This window comes from Hippoglossus hippoglossus, chromosome 9 (assembly GCF_009819705.1).
Source record: "Hippoglossus hippoglossus isolate fHipHip1 chromosome 9, fHipHip1.pri, whole genome shotgun sequence".
Classification (NCBI taxonomy): Eukaryota; Metazoa; Chordata; class Actinopteri; order Pleuronectiformes; family Pleuronectidae; genus Hippoglossus; species Hippoglossus hippoglossus.
The window spans coordinates 785807-805247 of record NC_047159.1 but is presented as its reverse complement, the minus strand read 5'-3'; the positions used below and the strand labels follow the sequence as shown (position 1 = coordinate 805247).

At 44.6% G+C, this 19441-nt stretch overlaps 1 protein-coding gene across 9 annotated transcripts; it reads left to right on the top strand.

Moving 5' to 3' along the window:
- The first annotated feature begins 1480 nt into the window (after positions 1–1480).
- Positions 1481–17820, top strand: LOC117768362 (dematin-like). Of its 9 annotated transcripts, none has more exons than XR_004615048.1 (19): positions 1481–1613; positions 11415–11461; positions 12041–12075; positions 12571–12651; positions 12732–12860; positions 13402–13446; positions 13614–13788; positions 13986–14030; positions 14362–14514; positions 14712–14809; positions 15265–15370; positions 15857–15915; positions 15991–16033; positions 16339–16346; positions 16595–16651; positions 16875–16955; positions 17033–17318; positions 17355–17374; positions 17435–17820. XR_004615048.1 is itself a non-coding variant. In XM_034596640.1 (17 exons), the coding sequence occupies exons 3-17, from the start codon at positions 12064–12066 to the stop codon at positions 17246–17248; spliced, it is 1308 nt and encodes a 435-aa protein (XP_034452531.1). In that variant the 5' UTR covers positions 1481–1613; positions 11415–11461; positions 12041–12063; the 3' UTR covers positions 17249–17348. The 9 variants fall into 9 exon arrangements, 3 of the variants coding, with proteins under 3 accessions (XP_034452531.1, XP_034452533.1, XP_034452534.1); XR_004615050.1 differs by having other exon boundaries at positions 17033–17321; positions 17358–17374; XR_004615051.1 differs by having other exon boundaries at positions 12019–12075.
- The last annotated feature ends 1621 nt before the right edge of the window (positions 17821–19441 follow it).

Here is a 19441-nt window from a genome sequence, read left to right as displayed (position 1 = left end):
TGAGTCGAGGAACAATATCAGAAAATTGAACATGAGCTGAAAATATAAAAAATGTTTTTGTTCTTGAGGAGCATGAAGAAAACACACAAACAGAAGAAGATTCATTAAAATCAAAAATTTTAAACGTTAACATGATGATGAATCTGACCTGAGACATGATTCCAGCTCACAAACCTGAAGGGTTGAAAACTCAGATTCTTTCTCACGTTAATAAGTTTCTACTTAAATCAGTCAGCGTCTCATTTAGATTAAAATAATTTAATAAAATCCTCTTCACAACAGTAAATACAACACAAAGTGAGAAAGTAATTAGTTTCTGTTTTGTTTTTTCTTTTAGGTAATTCTTTGTCTGGATCTGTGAAAGTAACTAAGTACAATGTTCCAGGTGCTTGTGCATCATGCTTCTTTATTATAATGATCCAGTAAAACACCTGATGAGATATTCTGCTTAATCAGTACTCTGTTACTTTCAGTAATCCCCTTTATAAATATCATAAATCATATATTTAAAACACAGGACTTTTAACTGTAACAGAGTATTTTTACTCTGTGGTTACTGCAGTTTACTTCTCACACTGCTGATTCAAACGATTGTTAAATTATAGTTACACGCACACACTCCACCCCCCTCTGGTGCAAATGGTCTGGTCCAGTGAGAGAGAGAGAGAGAGAGAGAGAGAGAGAGAGGGAGAGAGAGAGGGAGAGAGAGAGGGAGAGAGAGAGAGAGACAGAGAGAGAGAGAGAGAGAGAGAGAGAGAGAGACAGAGAGAGAGAGAGAGAGAGAGAGAGACAGAGAGAGAGACAGAGAGAGACAGAGAGAGACAGAGAGAGAGAGAGAGAGAGAGAGGGAGAGAGAGACAGAGAGAGAGAGAGAGAGAGACAGAGAGAGAGAGAGAGGGAGAGAGAGAGAGAGAGAGAGAGACAGAGAGAGAGACAGAGAGAGAGAGAGAGAGAGAGAGAGAGAGGGAGAGAGAGACAGAGAGAGAGAGAGAGAGACAGAGAGAGAGAGAGGGAGAGAGGGAGAGAGAGACAGAGAGAGAGAGAGAGAGAGACAGAGAGAGAGAGAGAGGGAGAGAGAGAGAGAGAGAGAGACAGAGAGAGAGAGAGAGAGAGAGAGAGAGAGAGAGAGAGGGAGAGAGAGACAGAGAGAGAGAGAGAGAGAGACAGAGAGAGAGAGAGAGGGAGAGAGAGAGAGAGAGAGAGACAGAGAGAGAGACAGAGAGAGAGAGAGAGACAGAGAGAGAGAGAGGGAGGGAGAGAGAGAGAGACAGAGAGAGAGAGAGAGAGAGAGAGGGAGAGAGAGACAGAGAGAGAGAGAGAGAGAGACAGAGAGAGAGAGAGAGAGAGAGAGAGAGAGGAGAGAGAGACAGAGAGAGAGAGAGGGAGGGAGAGAGAGACAGAGAGAGAGAGAGAGAGAGAGAGAGAGAGGGAGAGAGAGACAGAGAGAGAGAGAGAGAGAGAGAGAGAGAGAGAGAGACACACATGCTGCTGTTATCTCTCACACACACACACACACACACACACACACACAGACACACACACTGTGAGTATATTCGGGACGCAGTGAGGATCAGCTGATGTCGGAGCTGCTGGATGTTTCTGACAAACATCAGGTAAGATCCTGAACTTTAATTATATAGATAGGATTATATAATATATTGATATACATATGTCATGAGTTTAATACAGAAACAGCATTAAACAGCTCGTGTCCTTATATTAGAGTGATTCACAGGAATTCTCGACATGTTTATCCTGAACTTCGTCTTCTCCTGAGTAACTGCGTTCAAACACTGACATATAGATATATGGATATATGGATATATAGATATATAGATATAAAACATCCGGATCCGGATGTTTTCAGCGGGACTTCGGTCCGGCTCACTCCCCGGCTCTGGTCGACCTTGTCCGGGGGAGCTGGCGCTTGTGACGCCGCCGGGCTGACGGCACCGCAGCCTCCCCCCCCCCCCCCCCCCCCTACTGTCTGTGATTAAACGAACCGTTTGAAATCATCAGATTCAGAAATGATTTACTCACTGTGGTTATTGTGTTAGAGGCTGCAGGAGAGAGAGGAGGAGAGGAGAGGAGGAGAGGAGAGGAGAGGAGAGGAGGAGAGGAGAGGAGAGGAGGAGAGGGATGGAGGAGAGGAGAGGAGGAGAGGAGGAGAGGGATGGAGGAGAGGATTAAGGAAGGGAGGATGGTTTTATGTAACACCCCCTCCTCATCCAGCAGTGCAACATCTGCCGGCCGGCCTCCACTAATCTATCCATCTATCTATCTATCTATCTATCTATCTATCTATCTATCTATCGATCTATCTATTGATCTATCTATCGATCTATCTATCTGTCTGTCTGTCTGTCTATCTATCTATCATCCATCCACTTTATGTTGGTTTCTATTTAATTCAATGAGAAGGTTCCTCCAGGTTCCTCCAGGTTCCTCCAGGTTGTTCTATGGTTGTTTAGAAGGTTCATGTAGTAATTGAAGAGGTTCATTGCCTTTGTCCTACATCCTTCGTAGGACTCGGTTTACGAAGGTGCGTTCTTCAGCGTGATGAACTGAGATGAGTCTGGTCTTTAAATGCAGCCTCCGAAGGATGTGGCCCCTGAATCAGGACACATATATTAAGAAGGTTCTGTTGTTCCTCGGGAAGGTTCTGGAGGTTGTGTAAGAATATGGATTTAGAAGTTTGAGCGGTCAATGAGAAGATTGAAGAGGTCATTCAGAAGGTCAAGACAGTCTTTGAGGTTGACGTTGTACTTGAAGAAATCTTAGACGTTGTTCAGGAGGTTCCTAACGGGCCTGTAGGAGGATCTGGTGGTCCTCTAGAGGAGAAGTTAGTGGCTCCAGTGGAGTTAACTGAAGATGTTCTACAAGCGCATGGTGAAGATCACATGACTCTTTTCCTGTAATTTGTCTCCTCATCTGCATCTGTCTGTCACTCATGAGTTGACGGGTCTCCGTGAAACTTCATGTACGTTTGCAGCTCGTGGATAAATGTGAAATGTGTGGAGCTGAATATAGATGATCTCTTGTGTAGAAAACGACCGTATGCAGTTTACGTGCTGTTTTACAGCCTAATGTCAAAAAGAGATTTTCTAGAGTAACTTTAAAGTTATTCTGTTTTGGTCTGATTCATCTTTATCCTCTGAGCCCGAGAGATGAAACTTTAGCTTGAAACAGTTTCTGCTGATGTGAAGAATAAAGATAGTTTGTGTTTGGAGAGGGACCCGTCCACGAGAGAGGCGTCGTCATGGAAACATGAACAAGAGTTGATGTGAACTGTTGAGTCTCAATGACTGAAATCATGATGTGTCTTTGCAGAAATGCTCAATGATTATGATGAAGGAGATGATGATGTGTTTGTCGGTGGTCCGTTTGGGGACAGTCACGTGGGGGACAACAAGCAAGTCCCCTTGAATCCTGACATTTGCAGGTGAAGACGTAGTTATGTCGTCTAAAGTCATGAACAGACATGAACTGTGTAAAATATTGTGTGGACATCCACACCGGCGTCGGCCCTCAGCACCAAAAGATCTGGAACCTCCTCGTGTTTCCAAGTGGACGTCTTCGTCTTCTACGTGTACGGCTCCTCTTCTTCATCCTGAGATCTTTGTGTTCTTCCAGTTCCACGTCCGTCACGTGTTAGAAACCTCATCAACACGTCCACTCGCTCTCTGGGAAGCTTCCACACATTGTCCTGCTGTTTCCTCACATGGACTCACAAGGACATGTTACACACATGTTACCAGGAGGCTGCAGGAGAAGGTCAGGAACCTGTGCGGGTCTGAAAGCAGGTGAAGTGATTGATTGATGTGATGATACTGATTCATAACTAATGGTTGTGATGAGGAGAGATGCAGCCAGCCACACACACAGAAAAACAATCATTTAGAAGATTTAGAGTTAATCTAAGTCCAACCTGGACTGTGGGAGGAAGCTGGAGAAACTCACACACAGACCTCAACCAGGATGTGAATCTTCTATTCAGTCAAACAGTGCGAACCACTTTACCACCATGACGCCCCCTGAGAGCAGCAGATGATAAACACTGTGTAACAGCAGCTGAACACACGACTTCATCCAATCACTGAAGGTCCTGAGTCTAAATGTTTCAATGATTGATTGGACATGAATGATGAGTTGAGACGTCTGGTTCTGGTGAGTCGGACTGAGCTCGACCATCAGCTCCACTCAGCTGCTTCTGTTTGTGCTGCAGTCCAACTTTCTATTGTATAACACGAGTGAAGATGACTCATGAGTCCAGAAATAGAGAGAGCGCCCACGCAGCGCGGAGAGACGTTCAGGGACCGTACGAGTACACACACTCCCATTCAACCACATATCTGTCATAGCTGCTGCACCTGAGGAGTTAAAGGAGCAATCAGTGATTTGAACACCAAACACGCCACAGTACAGGAAGCTGCTGTAACACACTGACACACACACACACACACACACACACACACTGACACACACACACACACACACACACACACACACACACTGTTTTCACATAGACGTCCCTCGAACACAACATCCTCCTTCATGACATGTTTTATCATTTTTATTTAAACTTTGTTGATTCAGCTGTTACATCGTTTTGCAGGACGTTGTTTTTCGTTAATGCGTCGTGATAACATGTGTTTCTATTATTTTGGAAATGTCACTAACTCCTTCACACTGAACCTGCAACTTAACGTGACGATGATTATAATGGAGACACGTGTTATTGCTCCACCACTCGACTGAATCGGAGCCGGACATTCTCCTGCTGCTTCTCTACTTGAGAAACACAAACTTAACAATGATTAACAGTTAAACTTTGAGTTGAAGAAATTAGTTTTTTAAAGTTTTTTTCTCCTGTTCATCATCTCATGACATTTCAGACTCATCATGCGATGCCTTCAGAGGTCACGACCCTCAGGTTGGGAACCTTCAGAGGTCACGACCCTCAGGTTGGGAACCTTCAGAGGTCGGAGCTCGGTTTGTTTCTGTTGTGACGGCTCATGTTGTGTTGCAGCTGTTTAATCCTCAGGTTGGAAAAAGCTGAATGTTCTTTTAAAAACTGTTGCGGATCAGATCCAGTGTGTTACTGCGGCAGACGGAGGCCTCGGCTCTTATCTCTGTGTACAGCAGGGGGCCGAGGGGGCTGGGGGGTGTTGATGCTGCAGGAATGAGGCCACGGGCTCAGCCAGCGGTGGAGCTGCTGCTGGAGGAGGTGGTGTTGCACTGTGTTGTTTTGGCTGCAGGCGTTCAGGCTGCCGTCCACTCACCGTCAGCTCCATCACTGCAGGAATTTTAAGTTGCTGATATGACAGATGGACGAGCTTTATTCAGCACAACACCTTCCTCTCTCATCTGTCATCTGTCAGCATTCAAAGCTATAAAACATTTGTGTGACTGCAGAAGAAAAGAATCCGATGATCTGTCAGACGAGAGAACGTCTGTTTCATTGTCACTAAAGCTGCTTTCAGACCTGCACTTTCTCCAGAGGAGGTGCATGTGTGAACACGAATGTCTGAGTGAGACACTGACCTGAAGGATGAAGGAAAGGAAGGCTGCAGATAGAGAAGGAGAGAAGGATGAAGGAAAGGAAGGCTGCAGATAGAGAAGGAAAGAAGGATGAAGGAAAGGAAGGCTGCAGATAGAGAAGGAGAGAAGGATGAAGGAAAGGAAGGCTGCAGATAGAGAAGGAAAGAAGGATGAAGGAAAGGAAGGCTGCAGATAGAGAAGGAGAGAAGGATGAAGGAAAGGAAGGCTGCAGATAGAGAAGGAGAGAAGGATGAAGGAAAGGAAGGCTGCAGATAGAGAAGGAAAGAAGGATGAAGGAAAGGAAGGCTGCAGATAGAGAAGGAAAGAAGGAGAAGACAGTTTGGAGAGGAAGACATTTTAGGGAAGGACAAAGGAAAAGAAAGCGGGAAGAAATTAAGGAGGCAGAAAAGGAAAGGAGGAAGAAGAAAGACAAGAGAAAAGTGTGTGTGGTAAAGAGGGAGGAAAGGGTAAGTATGAAAGGAAATAGTAGAAGGACAGAATGACTACAGCAACAAGAAAAGGAAAGGAAAGAAGTATGGAAGGGAGGAGGGTGTACATAAGGAACATATTGGTTAAATGCTCAAATGAAGAAGTGTAGAGTGAAGGAAAACGAGGAAGCAAAGACAAGTGGAGTAAGGATGGAAGGAGGTAGCTGGGAACTAAAAGAAAGAAAGAAAGGAAGGAGGGATTAGGAAGGAATATAGAGGAGAAGGAGAGAAGGATGGATGTAAGGAGAGGAGGACGTAGAAAAGGAAAGAAGAACTTCATGAATCGGCAGCAGGAACTTCAGGTTTTGTCAGGGATGCATCACCTGTCTTTCTGTTGTCATGACGACGATGGGGGTCCTCCGTCAGCAGCTGGCATTTTGGAGCATCCATGAAATCCCTGCTGTCGTCATGACAACAGAAACACAGATTCAATGGTAACTGTACTGTGGCAGAGAAAGAGAGAAGGGATGAGGGAGTAGGGAAGGAAGGAAATTGAGGGAAGGAAAGAATGGAGGTGGTAGGAGGTAGGATGAAAGAAATATGGCCAGCAGGATAGGGAGGAAGGAAAGGAAGGAAACGCATGATAGAAAGGAGGAGGCATAGGAAGAACATAAGAGAAGATGGAAAACAGAAAGGAAAAGAAGGGGGCTCAGCAAGGAAAGAAGGAAAGAAGGGAGTTAAGGATGGAAGGATATAGTGAGCTAAGGAAAGGAGGAGACAGACGGGCAAGGGAGATATACAAAGAAGTGAGGAGGTAGGAGAGAAGAGAAGGAAAGGAAAAAGTAAGAAAAAAGTGGTGAAGCAAAGGAAAGGAGGAAGCAGGAGAGGACGGACGACAAGAGGAAGGAAAGGATGAGGTTGTAGGAAGGAAGGAGGACGTTGTAAAGGAAAGGAGGGAAGGAAAGAAGGAAACATCACAACAAACAAGTTAAAGACGTTACGCAGACGATGTGATGTTGTACGTGTCGGCCAATGACAGCAGCCGTTACCTTCGGTCTGGGTGTGGTCACATCCTGCGAGCTGAGATAAGAGCCTGCCAACGCACACACACACACACACACACAGACACACACACACACACACACACACACACACACACACACACACACACACACACACACACACACACACAGACGTGATAACATGTGTTTCTATTATTTTGGAAATGTCACTAACTCCTTCACACTGAACCTGCAACTTAACGTGACGATGATTATACACACACACGCTCTAACTGCGTCGTATGACTTCCTGTGTGTGTGTGTGTGTGTGTGTGTGTGTGTGTGTGTGTGTGTGTGTGTGTGTGTGTGTGTGTGTGTGTGTGTGTGTGTGTGTGTGTGTGTGTGTGTGTGTGTGTGTGTGTGTGTGTGTGTGTGTGTGTGTGTGTGTGTGTGTGTGTGTGTGTGTGTGTGTGTGTGTGTGTGTGTGTGTGTGTGTTGTGATTAAAGCTTTCGTCAGACGGGCACATGAACTGATCACCGCTCAGGACCACACACTGTAAATGACGATGGAGACGTGATGATTGACAGCTGACACTGACTCCTGATTGGTGGAGAGCGGTCACTACTGCACAGACTCTGACGTCATCACCACATTCTTACAACAGGAGGAAAAACACCGACGTCCATCTTTGTTTACAGTCTATGTTCAGGACCCAACAATAGGAAATATAATACAATATAAACAATGAGGTGGATAATAGAAACTCATGAATAATGGAAACTATTTAAGATGAGTCACAGTGAGAAAGTGAATAATCAGCTGTGGGGGTGAAGCAGTGACTCAGCAGTTTTCAGTCTCTGACCCACTTACAGCTTCAGACGTGTTTCACATGAGTCGGGAACATTGGGAGGAGGAGGAGGAGGAGGAGGAGGAGCGTGCAGGAGGAGGAGGAGGAGGAGGAGGAGGAGGAGGAGGAGGAGCGTGCAGGAGGAGGAGGAGGAGGAGGAGGAGGAGGAGCGTGCAGGAGGAGGAGGAGGAGGAGGAGGAGGAGGAGCGTGCAGGAGGAGGAAGAGGAGGAGGAGGAGGAGGAGGAGGAGGAGGAGGAGCGTGCAGGAGGAGGAAGAGGAGGAGGAGCGTGCAGGAGTCGTGATAGATAAAATAAATGATTTGACTGAGGTTTGTACAAGTTAGATTCTACAACTCGACCTGTAGAAGCTGCTGCTGCTGAAGTTAGTTCTTAGGTTTAAACACGTGACGTGTGATTTCTGCCACCAGGTGGCGTCCCAGTCAGGACAGTAACACAGCACTCACACAGCAACTCATCATTCGATTTGAATGTGGTGACGTCACACGATGCTGAACTGCATCGCGGTTCTGCTAAAGATGTGACTTCAAACTGGATAAAAAGTCACTTTTGACTCTCCAGACAAACACTGCACACGCACAAAGAGGATGCGACGCCACCAACAGGCGACTAAAGGAAACGTTACCTTGAAGCACTTTGCTGAAGGTTCATATGAAATCGTGGTTTGAGTTAAACATCTGGAAAGTGAACGCATCATTTCACAACTTTCAATTGGTTTAGAGTTTTTTAAAGTTAGTTTACCACACGTTTAACCAGCTGCTGCGGCTGAGCCATAAAATATTTACTGATAAATTCATCTTTACTGGAAAACTGTCTCAGTTCTGCTGATTCACTTGGTTTGAGCAAGACTTCACGGATTAGAAAACAGATTTAGAGTGAAACCTCATTTGAAGTCTGTTGTTGAAGTTTGTGTGTGTGTGTGTGTGTGTGTGTGTGTGTGTGTGTGTGTGTGTGTGTGTGTGTGTGTGTGTTATAAATCTAACGACTGCAGATTCTCAGGAGCCGTCTTTGTGTTTTCTGTGTGTGTGTGAAAACGCAGTGACCTGAACTAACGACCTCCGCAGTGAACAAGATAATTTACGTGTTTTCGTACAAACGCAGAGAGAAAGTTGGACGGAACTCAGACGACTCGTCCTAGAGACGGAGTTATTTATTGGTTTTTAGTTTTATTCACATATTTATTCAGTTGATCTGAGTTTGGGTGGATGTGGATAAATAGATTTATTTAGAATAATCATTTGTTCGTTTGTTTTTTAAATTTTAAAAACATATGGTGGTCATCGACCCACTCCTGAGGTTATTTAGACCTGTGGAGTCCTGTGGTCCAATCGCTGGTTTACTGGTTAATATTCATATAAACATTAATGCCATGACTTAAAGTCAAAAATCACATTTCATTTCATTTTTCTCTGAACTGAACACATAGTTTGTGTTTTCAGTTTTTCGTGTGACTCTCTCCTCCGACACACAACCAGCAGCTCCCTCTTCACTCTGGGTCGTTGACAGGCATTCTGGGAAATGTAGGAAATTGCCAAATGCTGTGGACAAAGTTAGATTCACCAATAAAAACTAATTTACAACATCACTGATTTACAGCTGAGCCGGGGGGGGGGCAGTGGAAGCTTGGATTATCCTCCCAGGCGGGGCAGCCGGGTGGGGTTTACCTGCGCCTGTGACCCCTGCAGTGTGAGCGTGTTGAGACAAAGTGATGGACAGTTATTGGGGACCTGCAGAGTCGGGGTGGTCTGACGGTTGGAGGTCTTCTTCAGTGCAGCATCCACCTCTTTGTCTCTGCCACATTTCTGCCAGCTGATTGGACGGCTGGGTGCGGTTACCTAGCAACCTGACCACACTCAGCGGCAGATCTGCTGGATGAACACGAATCAGGACTTCACTTTATACATTGTGTTCAGCGCCATCTTGGTTATTTGAAACCAGAAATAACCATATTTGGAGAAGTGGGGGTGGAGCCTGACTGAGAGCTGAAGGACACTGCACCTGCTGCCTGTCCCATTGGACGGTACTAGCCGTCAATCACACTGTGGTATGCCCCCCCCCAATTGTGTGTATCAATAAACCAGGTTCAGCAGCAGAGAAACTTCAGAAACCCTGGTGATATTTAAATCTTAACCACAGACGTCAACATTTCAATAACATCAGTTTATTTAAGAATAACTATTATCTGAAGTTTTTAAAACCAGGAAGCAGTTTCTCATTGAGTCAAACACAAACGTCCCTCCGACAGAAACACGTCCGTCTGATTCCTGCAGTTTGTCTCTCGCCAGCGTCATCGCTTAGCAACAGTGTTGACTCCCTGAAAGTAAAAGCTAAAGCTGAAAATCGACTCAGAGCTTCAGTGTGAGACGACAAACAAGGAGACACAAGGACGACTCCTTCTTCAAGAGTCCATTCCCGTTTCTACTGATAACGAGTTGGTGTTAAACAGCAGCTTCACCTGGACTGAAGCTCGACTCACCTGCAGATCACATGATTCCTGTGTTTGCTTCGTGTTCGAGATGTGAAAGTAAACTCTCCCTGCTTCTCTTTGAAAACACCGTGTGTGTTTTTCCTCTAAAGACTCAGAGCTGAAGTTTCTCCTGTGACTGTGAACATGTGAGTTTTTCAGATTTAAAGACTTTCTGCTCATTTTCTGAATCCTCCTTCACTTTGTACATTTTATTTCCTTCCTTTAGGTTTCAGGTCAAATCTGAGAAAATCTCTTCACTGAGTGAATCTTTGTTTAAAGAGATGAAACCTGATTCCATAAACTACTCGATGAGATTATTGACTCAGACTCCAGAGCTACAAATATTATTATTATTATTATTATTATTATTATTATTATTATTATTATTATTATTATTATTATTATATGAACTGTTGATGCTAATAACATCTTTACATCTATAATCATCTTTTCATTACCACAACGTGTCAGAGCTGAAACATGATGGTTCATTAGTGAACACATGGATCACACTGACCTCTCTGGTGAAGGCTGGTACTGCTTCTCTGTGTGGAGATGTCTGATGTCAGATGGTAGTGATGATGATGGTGAACTGAATTGTTGATTATATCAGAAACATTTCTCCAAAGTTCAGTTTGGACAGTTTTTGGAAACTTTATCGCCACTCGTATTTAAAATAAACGTACGTGGGTTTGAGTGAAGCAGGAGTTTGTACCGAAGGAAAATAAAAGATTTCCAGTGATGCAGCTTTGGTCTCTTGGCTGTCCTTCAGATATAATGGATGTTTAGAGTCATAGCCCAGAACAGAGGACGCCTTTGTGAAGGACGGATGTTTGAGGACGTCAGAAATCAGAGCGAAGCGTTCAGTCGACCACAAACCAGCGTATCAATTATTCAGAGTCAGTGACACCAGAGATCAATACAGCAGAGACAGTCTGAAGCAGAAACTCTAAAAACTGCTCCATCGTGTAAAGTCGAGCTCCTTAGTCACTGGAATAACTTTAAAATCACAATCTGTGTTTATTCAAAGAGAAAATAAACTGAATCCTTTCTGCTTCATCAGCAGTTTATGGTTTATTCATCACAACTTGTTTTTAACGTTTGTGTTCAGGTGCTGAAGACGAACAGATACAGACATGATCCCCTATTCTCCCTGAGGTAACACACACACACACACACACACACACACACACACACACACACACACACACACACTGCTTTGAAACGAGCAGTCTTTTCCCGTCACTGACCGCATGTTACCCTGACCTGTGTGTGTGTGTGTGTGTGTGTGTGTGTGTGTGTGTGTGTGTGTGTGTGTGTGTGTGTGTGTGTGTGTGTGTGTGTCTGTGTGTGTGTGTGTGTGTGTGTGTGTGTGTGTGTGTGTGTGTTGGACAAAGCTGTGCTCTCTGGAATAATCCCTTTGTGTCGTCCTCTCACCTCAGACAATGTGGAACCGTCTCTGCAGCAGAGACGTGAACACACAGTTGTGTCGACTGTTTACATTCACACAATCATCTGATCGTACAAACACAACATTTTCTATTTATTGGCTCGTCGGCCCTCTGCCCCGACACTGCCCCTACTGTTCATGTGCATATTGCATCTGAGGTTGTGTTTCTGTTTCTAGTTTGTTTTTTTACTCTCAATTTAACTGGACTTAAATCTACTAGAATATACTTTACATATTTGTACGGATACTCTATAACCAATGACATCTTGTGTATGTTCTTCTTTTAGGAACGGACCAATCAGCAGTCAGGATGATGCCCAAGGTAAATTCAGTTTGTGATATTTTCTCCTGACGTCTCTGTGTTTAGAGCTGAAAGGTAAATGTGAGAGTTGAGCGCTGACATCACTTCACAGCAGGATCGTAACCAACCTCACATTTACTTCACTTTCACTTGTGACGATCACATGTGACGTCTCACTGAGCTGCTCTGAACCTTTTTGTCTTGTTCAATAAAGGTTTGAAAAACAAAAAAGATGAAAAAGAAACTCTTCATCTGTGATTTTCTGTAAAACAACATGAACGTCTTTTATTTCCCTCATTACCTCTCTGACCTGTGTGTGTGTGTGTGTGTGTGTGTGTGTGTGTGTGTGTGTGTGTGTGTCTGTGTGTGTGTGTGTGTGTGTGTGTGTGTGTGTGTGTGTGTGTGTGTGTGTCTGTGTGTGTGTGTGTGTGTGTGTCTGTGTGTGTGTGTGTGTGTGTGTGTCTGTGTGTCTGTGTCTGTGTGTGTGTGTGTGTGTGTGTGTGTGTGTGTGAGCAGCAGCTGGCTCAGACGTCCCCAGGGAGCGTGTTGTCGCTGAGAGGCTCCGGCATCCCAGGATCCCCTGCTGCCGCCATCGTGGTGAGACACACACACACACAGGTTATATTTCCCTTCAGATTAATCTTGAGGCAGTAATCTTTAATCCCCCCCCCCCCCAGGTCCGAGTGGAGGATGGGGTTATCGGCTACAAGGACTTGGCGGCGTTGCCGAGAGACAAAGCCATTCTGGACATCGAGCGACCAGACCTGATGATCTACCAGCCGCACTACAGCTACAGTCCACTAGAGGTGAAGTGTGTGTGTGTGTGTGTGTGTGTGTGTGTGTGTGTGTGTGTGTGTGTGTGTGTGTGTGTGTGTGTGTGTGTGTGTGTGATGTAACAGCTCACACACACACACACACACTGTGAAGCTGCCACAAATATCCATGAATATTCACCGGTGAAAACAGAACAAAACAAACACACTTTGGTTTTGTACTAAACTCGACATTTATTTTATATTTTACATAATAATATCTTCATTGTGTTTTTTCCAGTTCTATTTGGATCGATTTGAGTTTTCTTTTTATTTGTAGATATTTAATAAAGTTTAAAATCTTGTCCTAAGTTACAAATGCTGTTGATACAGATCACAACTGAACAGTTTTTTAAGATAAGATAAGATAAGATAAGATAAGAGGTAAGAGCTGCTTTGAGATGATACATCAATAATTAATAAGGACAATAACATTATTATTATTGACTTAAATTAACAAAGTGTTTTACTTGTTTTCTGAGTCTGTTTCTAACTTTAATGTTTTTTAAGTATGTTTTGGTCTCTCGTCCTGCAGAGGTCTTTGTCTCCTCGCTCCATCTCTCCTCCTCCCTCCCCAGAGGTTAGACCCCCCACATCCTGTTTACACTGTGATGTTCCACACACACACACACACACACACACACACACACACACACACACACAATGGTTTACACAAATCAAGATTTAATATCATAAAGTGTGTGTGTGTTGCTGACCTCTGACCCCCATCTTCCTCTCTGTGTCCAGAACCTGCCCAAGGATTGGCTGGAGAACCGTTCCCCCGGAGGTTCCTCTCCCGGTTCCACCGTCCCGACCAGCAGAACAGACAGCGCACACACACCACACACACCACACACACCACACACACTGAACACACACTCCTCTGGTACCAAGAGCTCCGTGCTGCACTTCCACAGGCCTGGTAACGACTGGTTATTCAAAACTAGCAAATAAAAGAACCGGAAAAATACGATAATAGTTAATGACTTTAGTTTTTTTTAATTTAAGTTAAATTAATTTAATTTACACGTGAAAAAATTCCAAATTCAAACAAATTTGACAGATAATATTTTTCATCTCTTGAAGAAGAATTTAATTGTAAAATGTTCTTTTATTTAGAAAATGGTTCCAACATCTATAAGAAGCCTCCGATCTACAAACAAGGTTTGTTTCACTGACTTTAAAGAAGTTTCAGCATTTTCACTTCACTGAGATTTACATATGAATCTGTGTGTGTGTGTGTGTGTGTGTGTCTGTGTGTGTGTGTCTGTGTGTGTCTGTGTGTGTGTGTGTGTGTGTGTGTGTGTGTGTGTGTGTGTGTGTCTGTGTGTGTGTGTGTGTCTGTGTGTGTGTGTGTGTGTGTGTGTGTGTGTGTGTGTGTGTGTGTGTGTGTGTCTGTGTGTGTGTGTGTGTGTGTGTGTGTCTGTGTGTGTGTGTGTGTGTCTGTGTGTGTGTGTGTGTGTGTGTCTGTGTGTGTGTGTCTGTGTGTGTGCAGACGTGTCGTCCTCTGTCGTCCCTCAGGGGAAACAGATTGAGGATCTGATCATCGAGTCGTCAAAGTTTCCAGCAGCTCAACCTCCAGACCCAAACCTGCCGTCCAAGATCGAGACCGACTACTGGCCCTGCCCCCCCTCCATGGCTGTGATAGGTACAACCACACACACACACACACACACACACACACACACACACACACACACACACACACACACACACACACACTCTTTCAATCCTGCATCAATCTGACTCTTCTCCTTCCGTCCTCTCGCCTCCTCCTCTCCTTGTTTCCTCTCCTCCTCACTTCTGCTCCTCTCCTCTATATCGTCGTTTCCTCCCCTCCTCTAGAGAAGGAGTGGAGGAGGAAGGAGCAGAGGGATGAAGATGAAGAGGAGGATGATGAACTGGGGGGACTCAGAAATCTTCAGAAACAAGAACTCAACAAGGTAAAAGATGATCATCAGCTCCGACTGAACGAAAGATAAAGACGCAAAAAAATCTGAATTCTAATAAATGGATAATAAATATTTTCTCTCCCTCTCTCCCTCTCTCTCTCTCTCTCTCTCTCTCTCTCTCTCCCTCTCTCTCTCTCTCTCTCTGTCTCTCTCTCTCTCTCTCTCTCTCTCTCTCTCTCTCTCTCCCTCTCTCTCTCTCTCTCTCTCTGTCTCTCTCTCTCTCTCTCTCTCTCTCTCTCTCTCTCTCTCCCTCTCTCTCTCTCTCTCTCTCTCTCTCTCTCTCTCTCCCTCTCTCTCTCTCTCTCTCTCTGTCTCTCTCTCTCTCTCCCTCTCTCTCTCTCTCTCTCTCTCTCTCTCTCTCTCTCTCTCTCCCTCTCTCTCTCTCTCCTCTCTCTCTCTGTCTCTCTCTCTCTCTCTCTCTCCCTCTCTCTCTCTCTCTCTGTCAGATTCAGTCTAATCTTGGTAAAATCATCCTAAAGGAGGAGCTGGAAAAATCTTCAACTCCTCTGAGGAGGAAAACTCGCTCCCTGCCGGACCGCAGCCAAAACACTGGTACACACACACACACACACACACACACACACACACACACACACACACACACACACACACACACACACACACACACACACACACACACACACACACACACACACACACACACATAAAACCGGGTGTGAACCAATCAGCTCTCTGGGGACACCTAGTGGTCAGAATAGGTGCAGACAACAGGAGGCAGTTTAGGAACAATTATAATAATTGTTATCATATATTTACTTCCATGTTATTTATTAATGTTTAACAGCTTCATCAAGATCAGATCACAGGAAGGAGAGAAGAAAGAGCAGGAAGGAAGGATGGAGGGGAGGGAGGTGGAAGTAGGAAGTAAACATGAGGGAGGAGGGGAGGGGAGCAGGAAGAAGGGAGGAGGGAGGTGGAAGTAGGAAAGAAAGAGGAAGTAAGGGAGGGAGGAGGGGTGAACGAGTCCTGGATGACCTGTGACTTCTTTCTTTTCTTTTACCTCCTCCTCCTCTCCAGGGTCAAACGCCTCCAGGTCAGTTTGTTTCCCAGACGCCTCTAAGTCCGGCCTCTCCAGGGTGAGTAACGCTCAACCGTCCAATCAGAGCAGAGTCGCCTGACGTGGCCATGACCATGTTTGTGTTTGTTTTCAGCTTCAGTCCACAGAGTTCAGCTCCTCCCACAAATCTCCTGCAGGTAAAGTGACTAAAATGATTTTAGATCAAACTATTATTCTACATCATTATTTGTATTGAGTCTGGTCACTGTTTTCTTTCTTATTTATATACTTTTCTATGTCAAGGCATTAATCTGAATACATTTTTTTTTTATTGTAATGAACAACACCTGCTTAAAAATGTGCTATTATTGAAAAAGTCTTTAAACCTGCATCATGTTCAAATCTGTATATATATATATATATATATATACAGTATATCATCTATGTGATGAAATCTGTAGGCTAACGATTGATATTTCTTTAACTCTTTCTGTCCGTGCAGGTCTCCAGGTAAAGTCTGACTGTTTTCATATATTTTATTGATAAGATTTATTTTCATAAAATTGTTTTTATTTGTTTTTATGTTGATATATTTAACATGAGTTATTCAATAAATTCTATAGTCCAATGAAACTTTATACAAAAAATACAGTTACTCCTCATTTATTAACATTCAGAACAAAGATAAAAGGGAAAGAGAATATTCCTGTGAATATTAACATTCAGTCGCTGCTCATGTGTTGGACTCTACGCTGCAGAACGGAGACTCGAGGATGGACAGAGGGAACTCTCTTCCCAGCATGTTGGAGCATCAGGTTTGTTTTTAATCAGGACATTTCTGGAACTTTTCATCTTTCCACAGCTTTATAGTTTATACGTCATGTCCGGCCTCCTGCTGCTCTACAGGCTCCGCCCCTCGCCTGGATGTTCCCAACGAGTCGGACCCGACAACCTGCTGCTCGACAGGACAAACACTAACTACACAACATGACCACAGTCTGAAAACAGTTTCACTAACACACTGACTGATGTGTGCAGGTTTACCCGTACGAGACGCTGGTGGTGACTCAGCGAGGACGAAGCAAACTGCCTCCTGGTGTGGACAGAACCAGACTGGAGGTAAAAACTGTCACAATAAAAGCCCTCCACCGCCTCTTTTTTCATGTAGACTTTTAATGTGAAACACCTGAAGGAAGTGTTGTGTTTCATTGACAGTAGTTTGTGTGTCTCTGGCTGCTGCAGCGCCACCTCTCTCAGGAGGAGTTCTTCAGTGTCTTCGGGATGTCCATCGACGACTTCGACTGCCTCTCTCTCTGGAAGAGGAACGACATGAAGAAGAAGTTCTGTCTCTTCTGACAGTTGCCGGGACTCCACCTCCCACAATCCCCTGCATCTCCTGGGATCACCGATAGGAAACCACGCACTCTGAACAGAACGCCACTGTCAGCATCACTAAGGCCATCATCATCATCATCATCATCATCATCATCATCATCATCATCATCATCATCTTCTTCTTCTTCTTCTTCTTCAGAGCAGCGGCGTGTCGACCTCTCTGGTTTCAGGTTTGACTCCGACTCTGGTGAGACTCAGATCAGGTTTGAATCTTCAGTCTCTGGATGTTTGAGTCAAACGATAAAACGACACAGCGAGAAGAAGAGTGGTGGGCGGGACCTCAGAGAGCCAGGGACCAATTCAAATTAGTTTTGATAAAAACTCCACAGGAAAGTAAAATTAATTTAGATTCAGAATCGTTAAGTCAACACCTGTTACTGAGCAGCAGCGCCCTCTGCAGCCACACGTTGGGATCAGTTCTGTTGGGCTCCGTGTCCGAGCAATGAAGTGACTGCGTCGTCCCTCTGGATATTACCCATGATCCTCTGCTTCCTGACCCAGAAGAGCTGCTGCTGTAACAAATCCACCAAACTCTGTTCAGAATTCTTCATATTTCAAAGTTTCCTGCTGAATATTGGAGATAAACTCTGGTTTTTAATAACTTCAGAGTCTTTTTAACTGATCTCAGTTCAGCATTAAGGCTCATTTATTTGGACTTTACGTACGAAGAGAGATTCGTCCGATTCAAACCTTGTAACCGTCACTGCCCACGTAGCTTCAGTTGGCATGACAGTTTAGCAATATGTCCACTAGAGGACAGCACAGAGTCAACATGGTGAAGGTGGAGGAGGTGCGATAACGTCCCTCTTGTCTCAGGTGAAATAACATCATATAGATACTCGGAACAGTTTCACCATTTCTTCCTCGTGTCCTATGGAATGATCACAACACGTTTTAATCTGCTGCTTTAAGGTAGAAAAGTTTTATAGTGTTGATTGAAGTTGAACTGGTTTTTACTGTTGATCTCACACGACCACGATTTTAAAAGATACAACATCAGCTGCACCAGGCGGTTGAAAGACTGATCACATGTTCCGCTGTCCACATACTCTTATTGTATGTGACACGTTCAATAGTGACTCATTATGATAATGAAATAATGAAAAATTTAATGACTGAATTTTTAAAAGTTTAAAAACTTTCAACTGTCATCGGCTGATTCTCGAATCTGAACTGTGGCGGTGAAACTATCTCCTTGTTTTTCTTTCTATTTTAGCAAAAGCCACTGCCCTGTGTTATCTATGTACACTGCACACACACACACACACACACACACACACACACACACACACACACACACACACACACACACACACACACACACACACACACACACACACACACACACACACTCCTGGTCTGTGCGCTGAACAATAACAAACGTGGAACCAGAGCTCGGAGACAGAGTCTGTCTGTAATCACTTCTGCTCACCACTGTGGACTCAGTTTCCCACAATGCATCGCTCTCACGCTGAATGAAAGAAAACTGATGGAAAAACATTTCTGTTGAACTTTGAAAAACAAACGACGGCGTTCAGCTTCGATTAAAAATCTTTCCAGCTGTTGACGTGAACCCTACACAGAACCGTATGCAAAACCATACGCAGATCCCTACGCAGATCCCTACGCAGAACCCTACCCAGAACCCTTTGCAGAACCCTACGCAGATCCCTACGCAGAACCCTACCCAGAACCCTTTGTAGAACCCTTTGCAGAACCCTACCCAGAACCCTTTGCAGAACCCTACCCAGAACCCTTTGCAGAACCCTACCCAGAACCCTTTGCAGAACCCTACCCAGAACCCTTTGCAGAACCCTACCCAGAACCCTTTGCAAAACCATACGCAGATCCCTACGCAGAACCCTTTGTAGAACCCTTTGCAGAACCCTACACAGAACCCTACGCAGAGCCCTAACCCAGAACCCTTTGTAGAACCCTACGCAGAACTCTACGCAGAACCCTACTCACAACCCTTTGCAGAACCCTACCCAGAACCCTTTGTAGAACCCTTTGCAGAACCCTACCCAGAACCCTTTGCAGAACCCTACCCAGAAGCCTTTGCAGAACCCTTTGCAGAACCCTACCCAGAGCCCTGACGTGCACCTTCCTGAACGGGGTCCATCGAGCTGTTGCCCTGAAATGTAACATTGACATTTGAAAACAACATGGGGCCTTTGGTGTCGACGCAGATGTAAATGATCTTTTCAGCT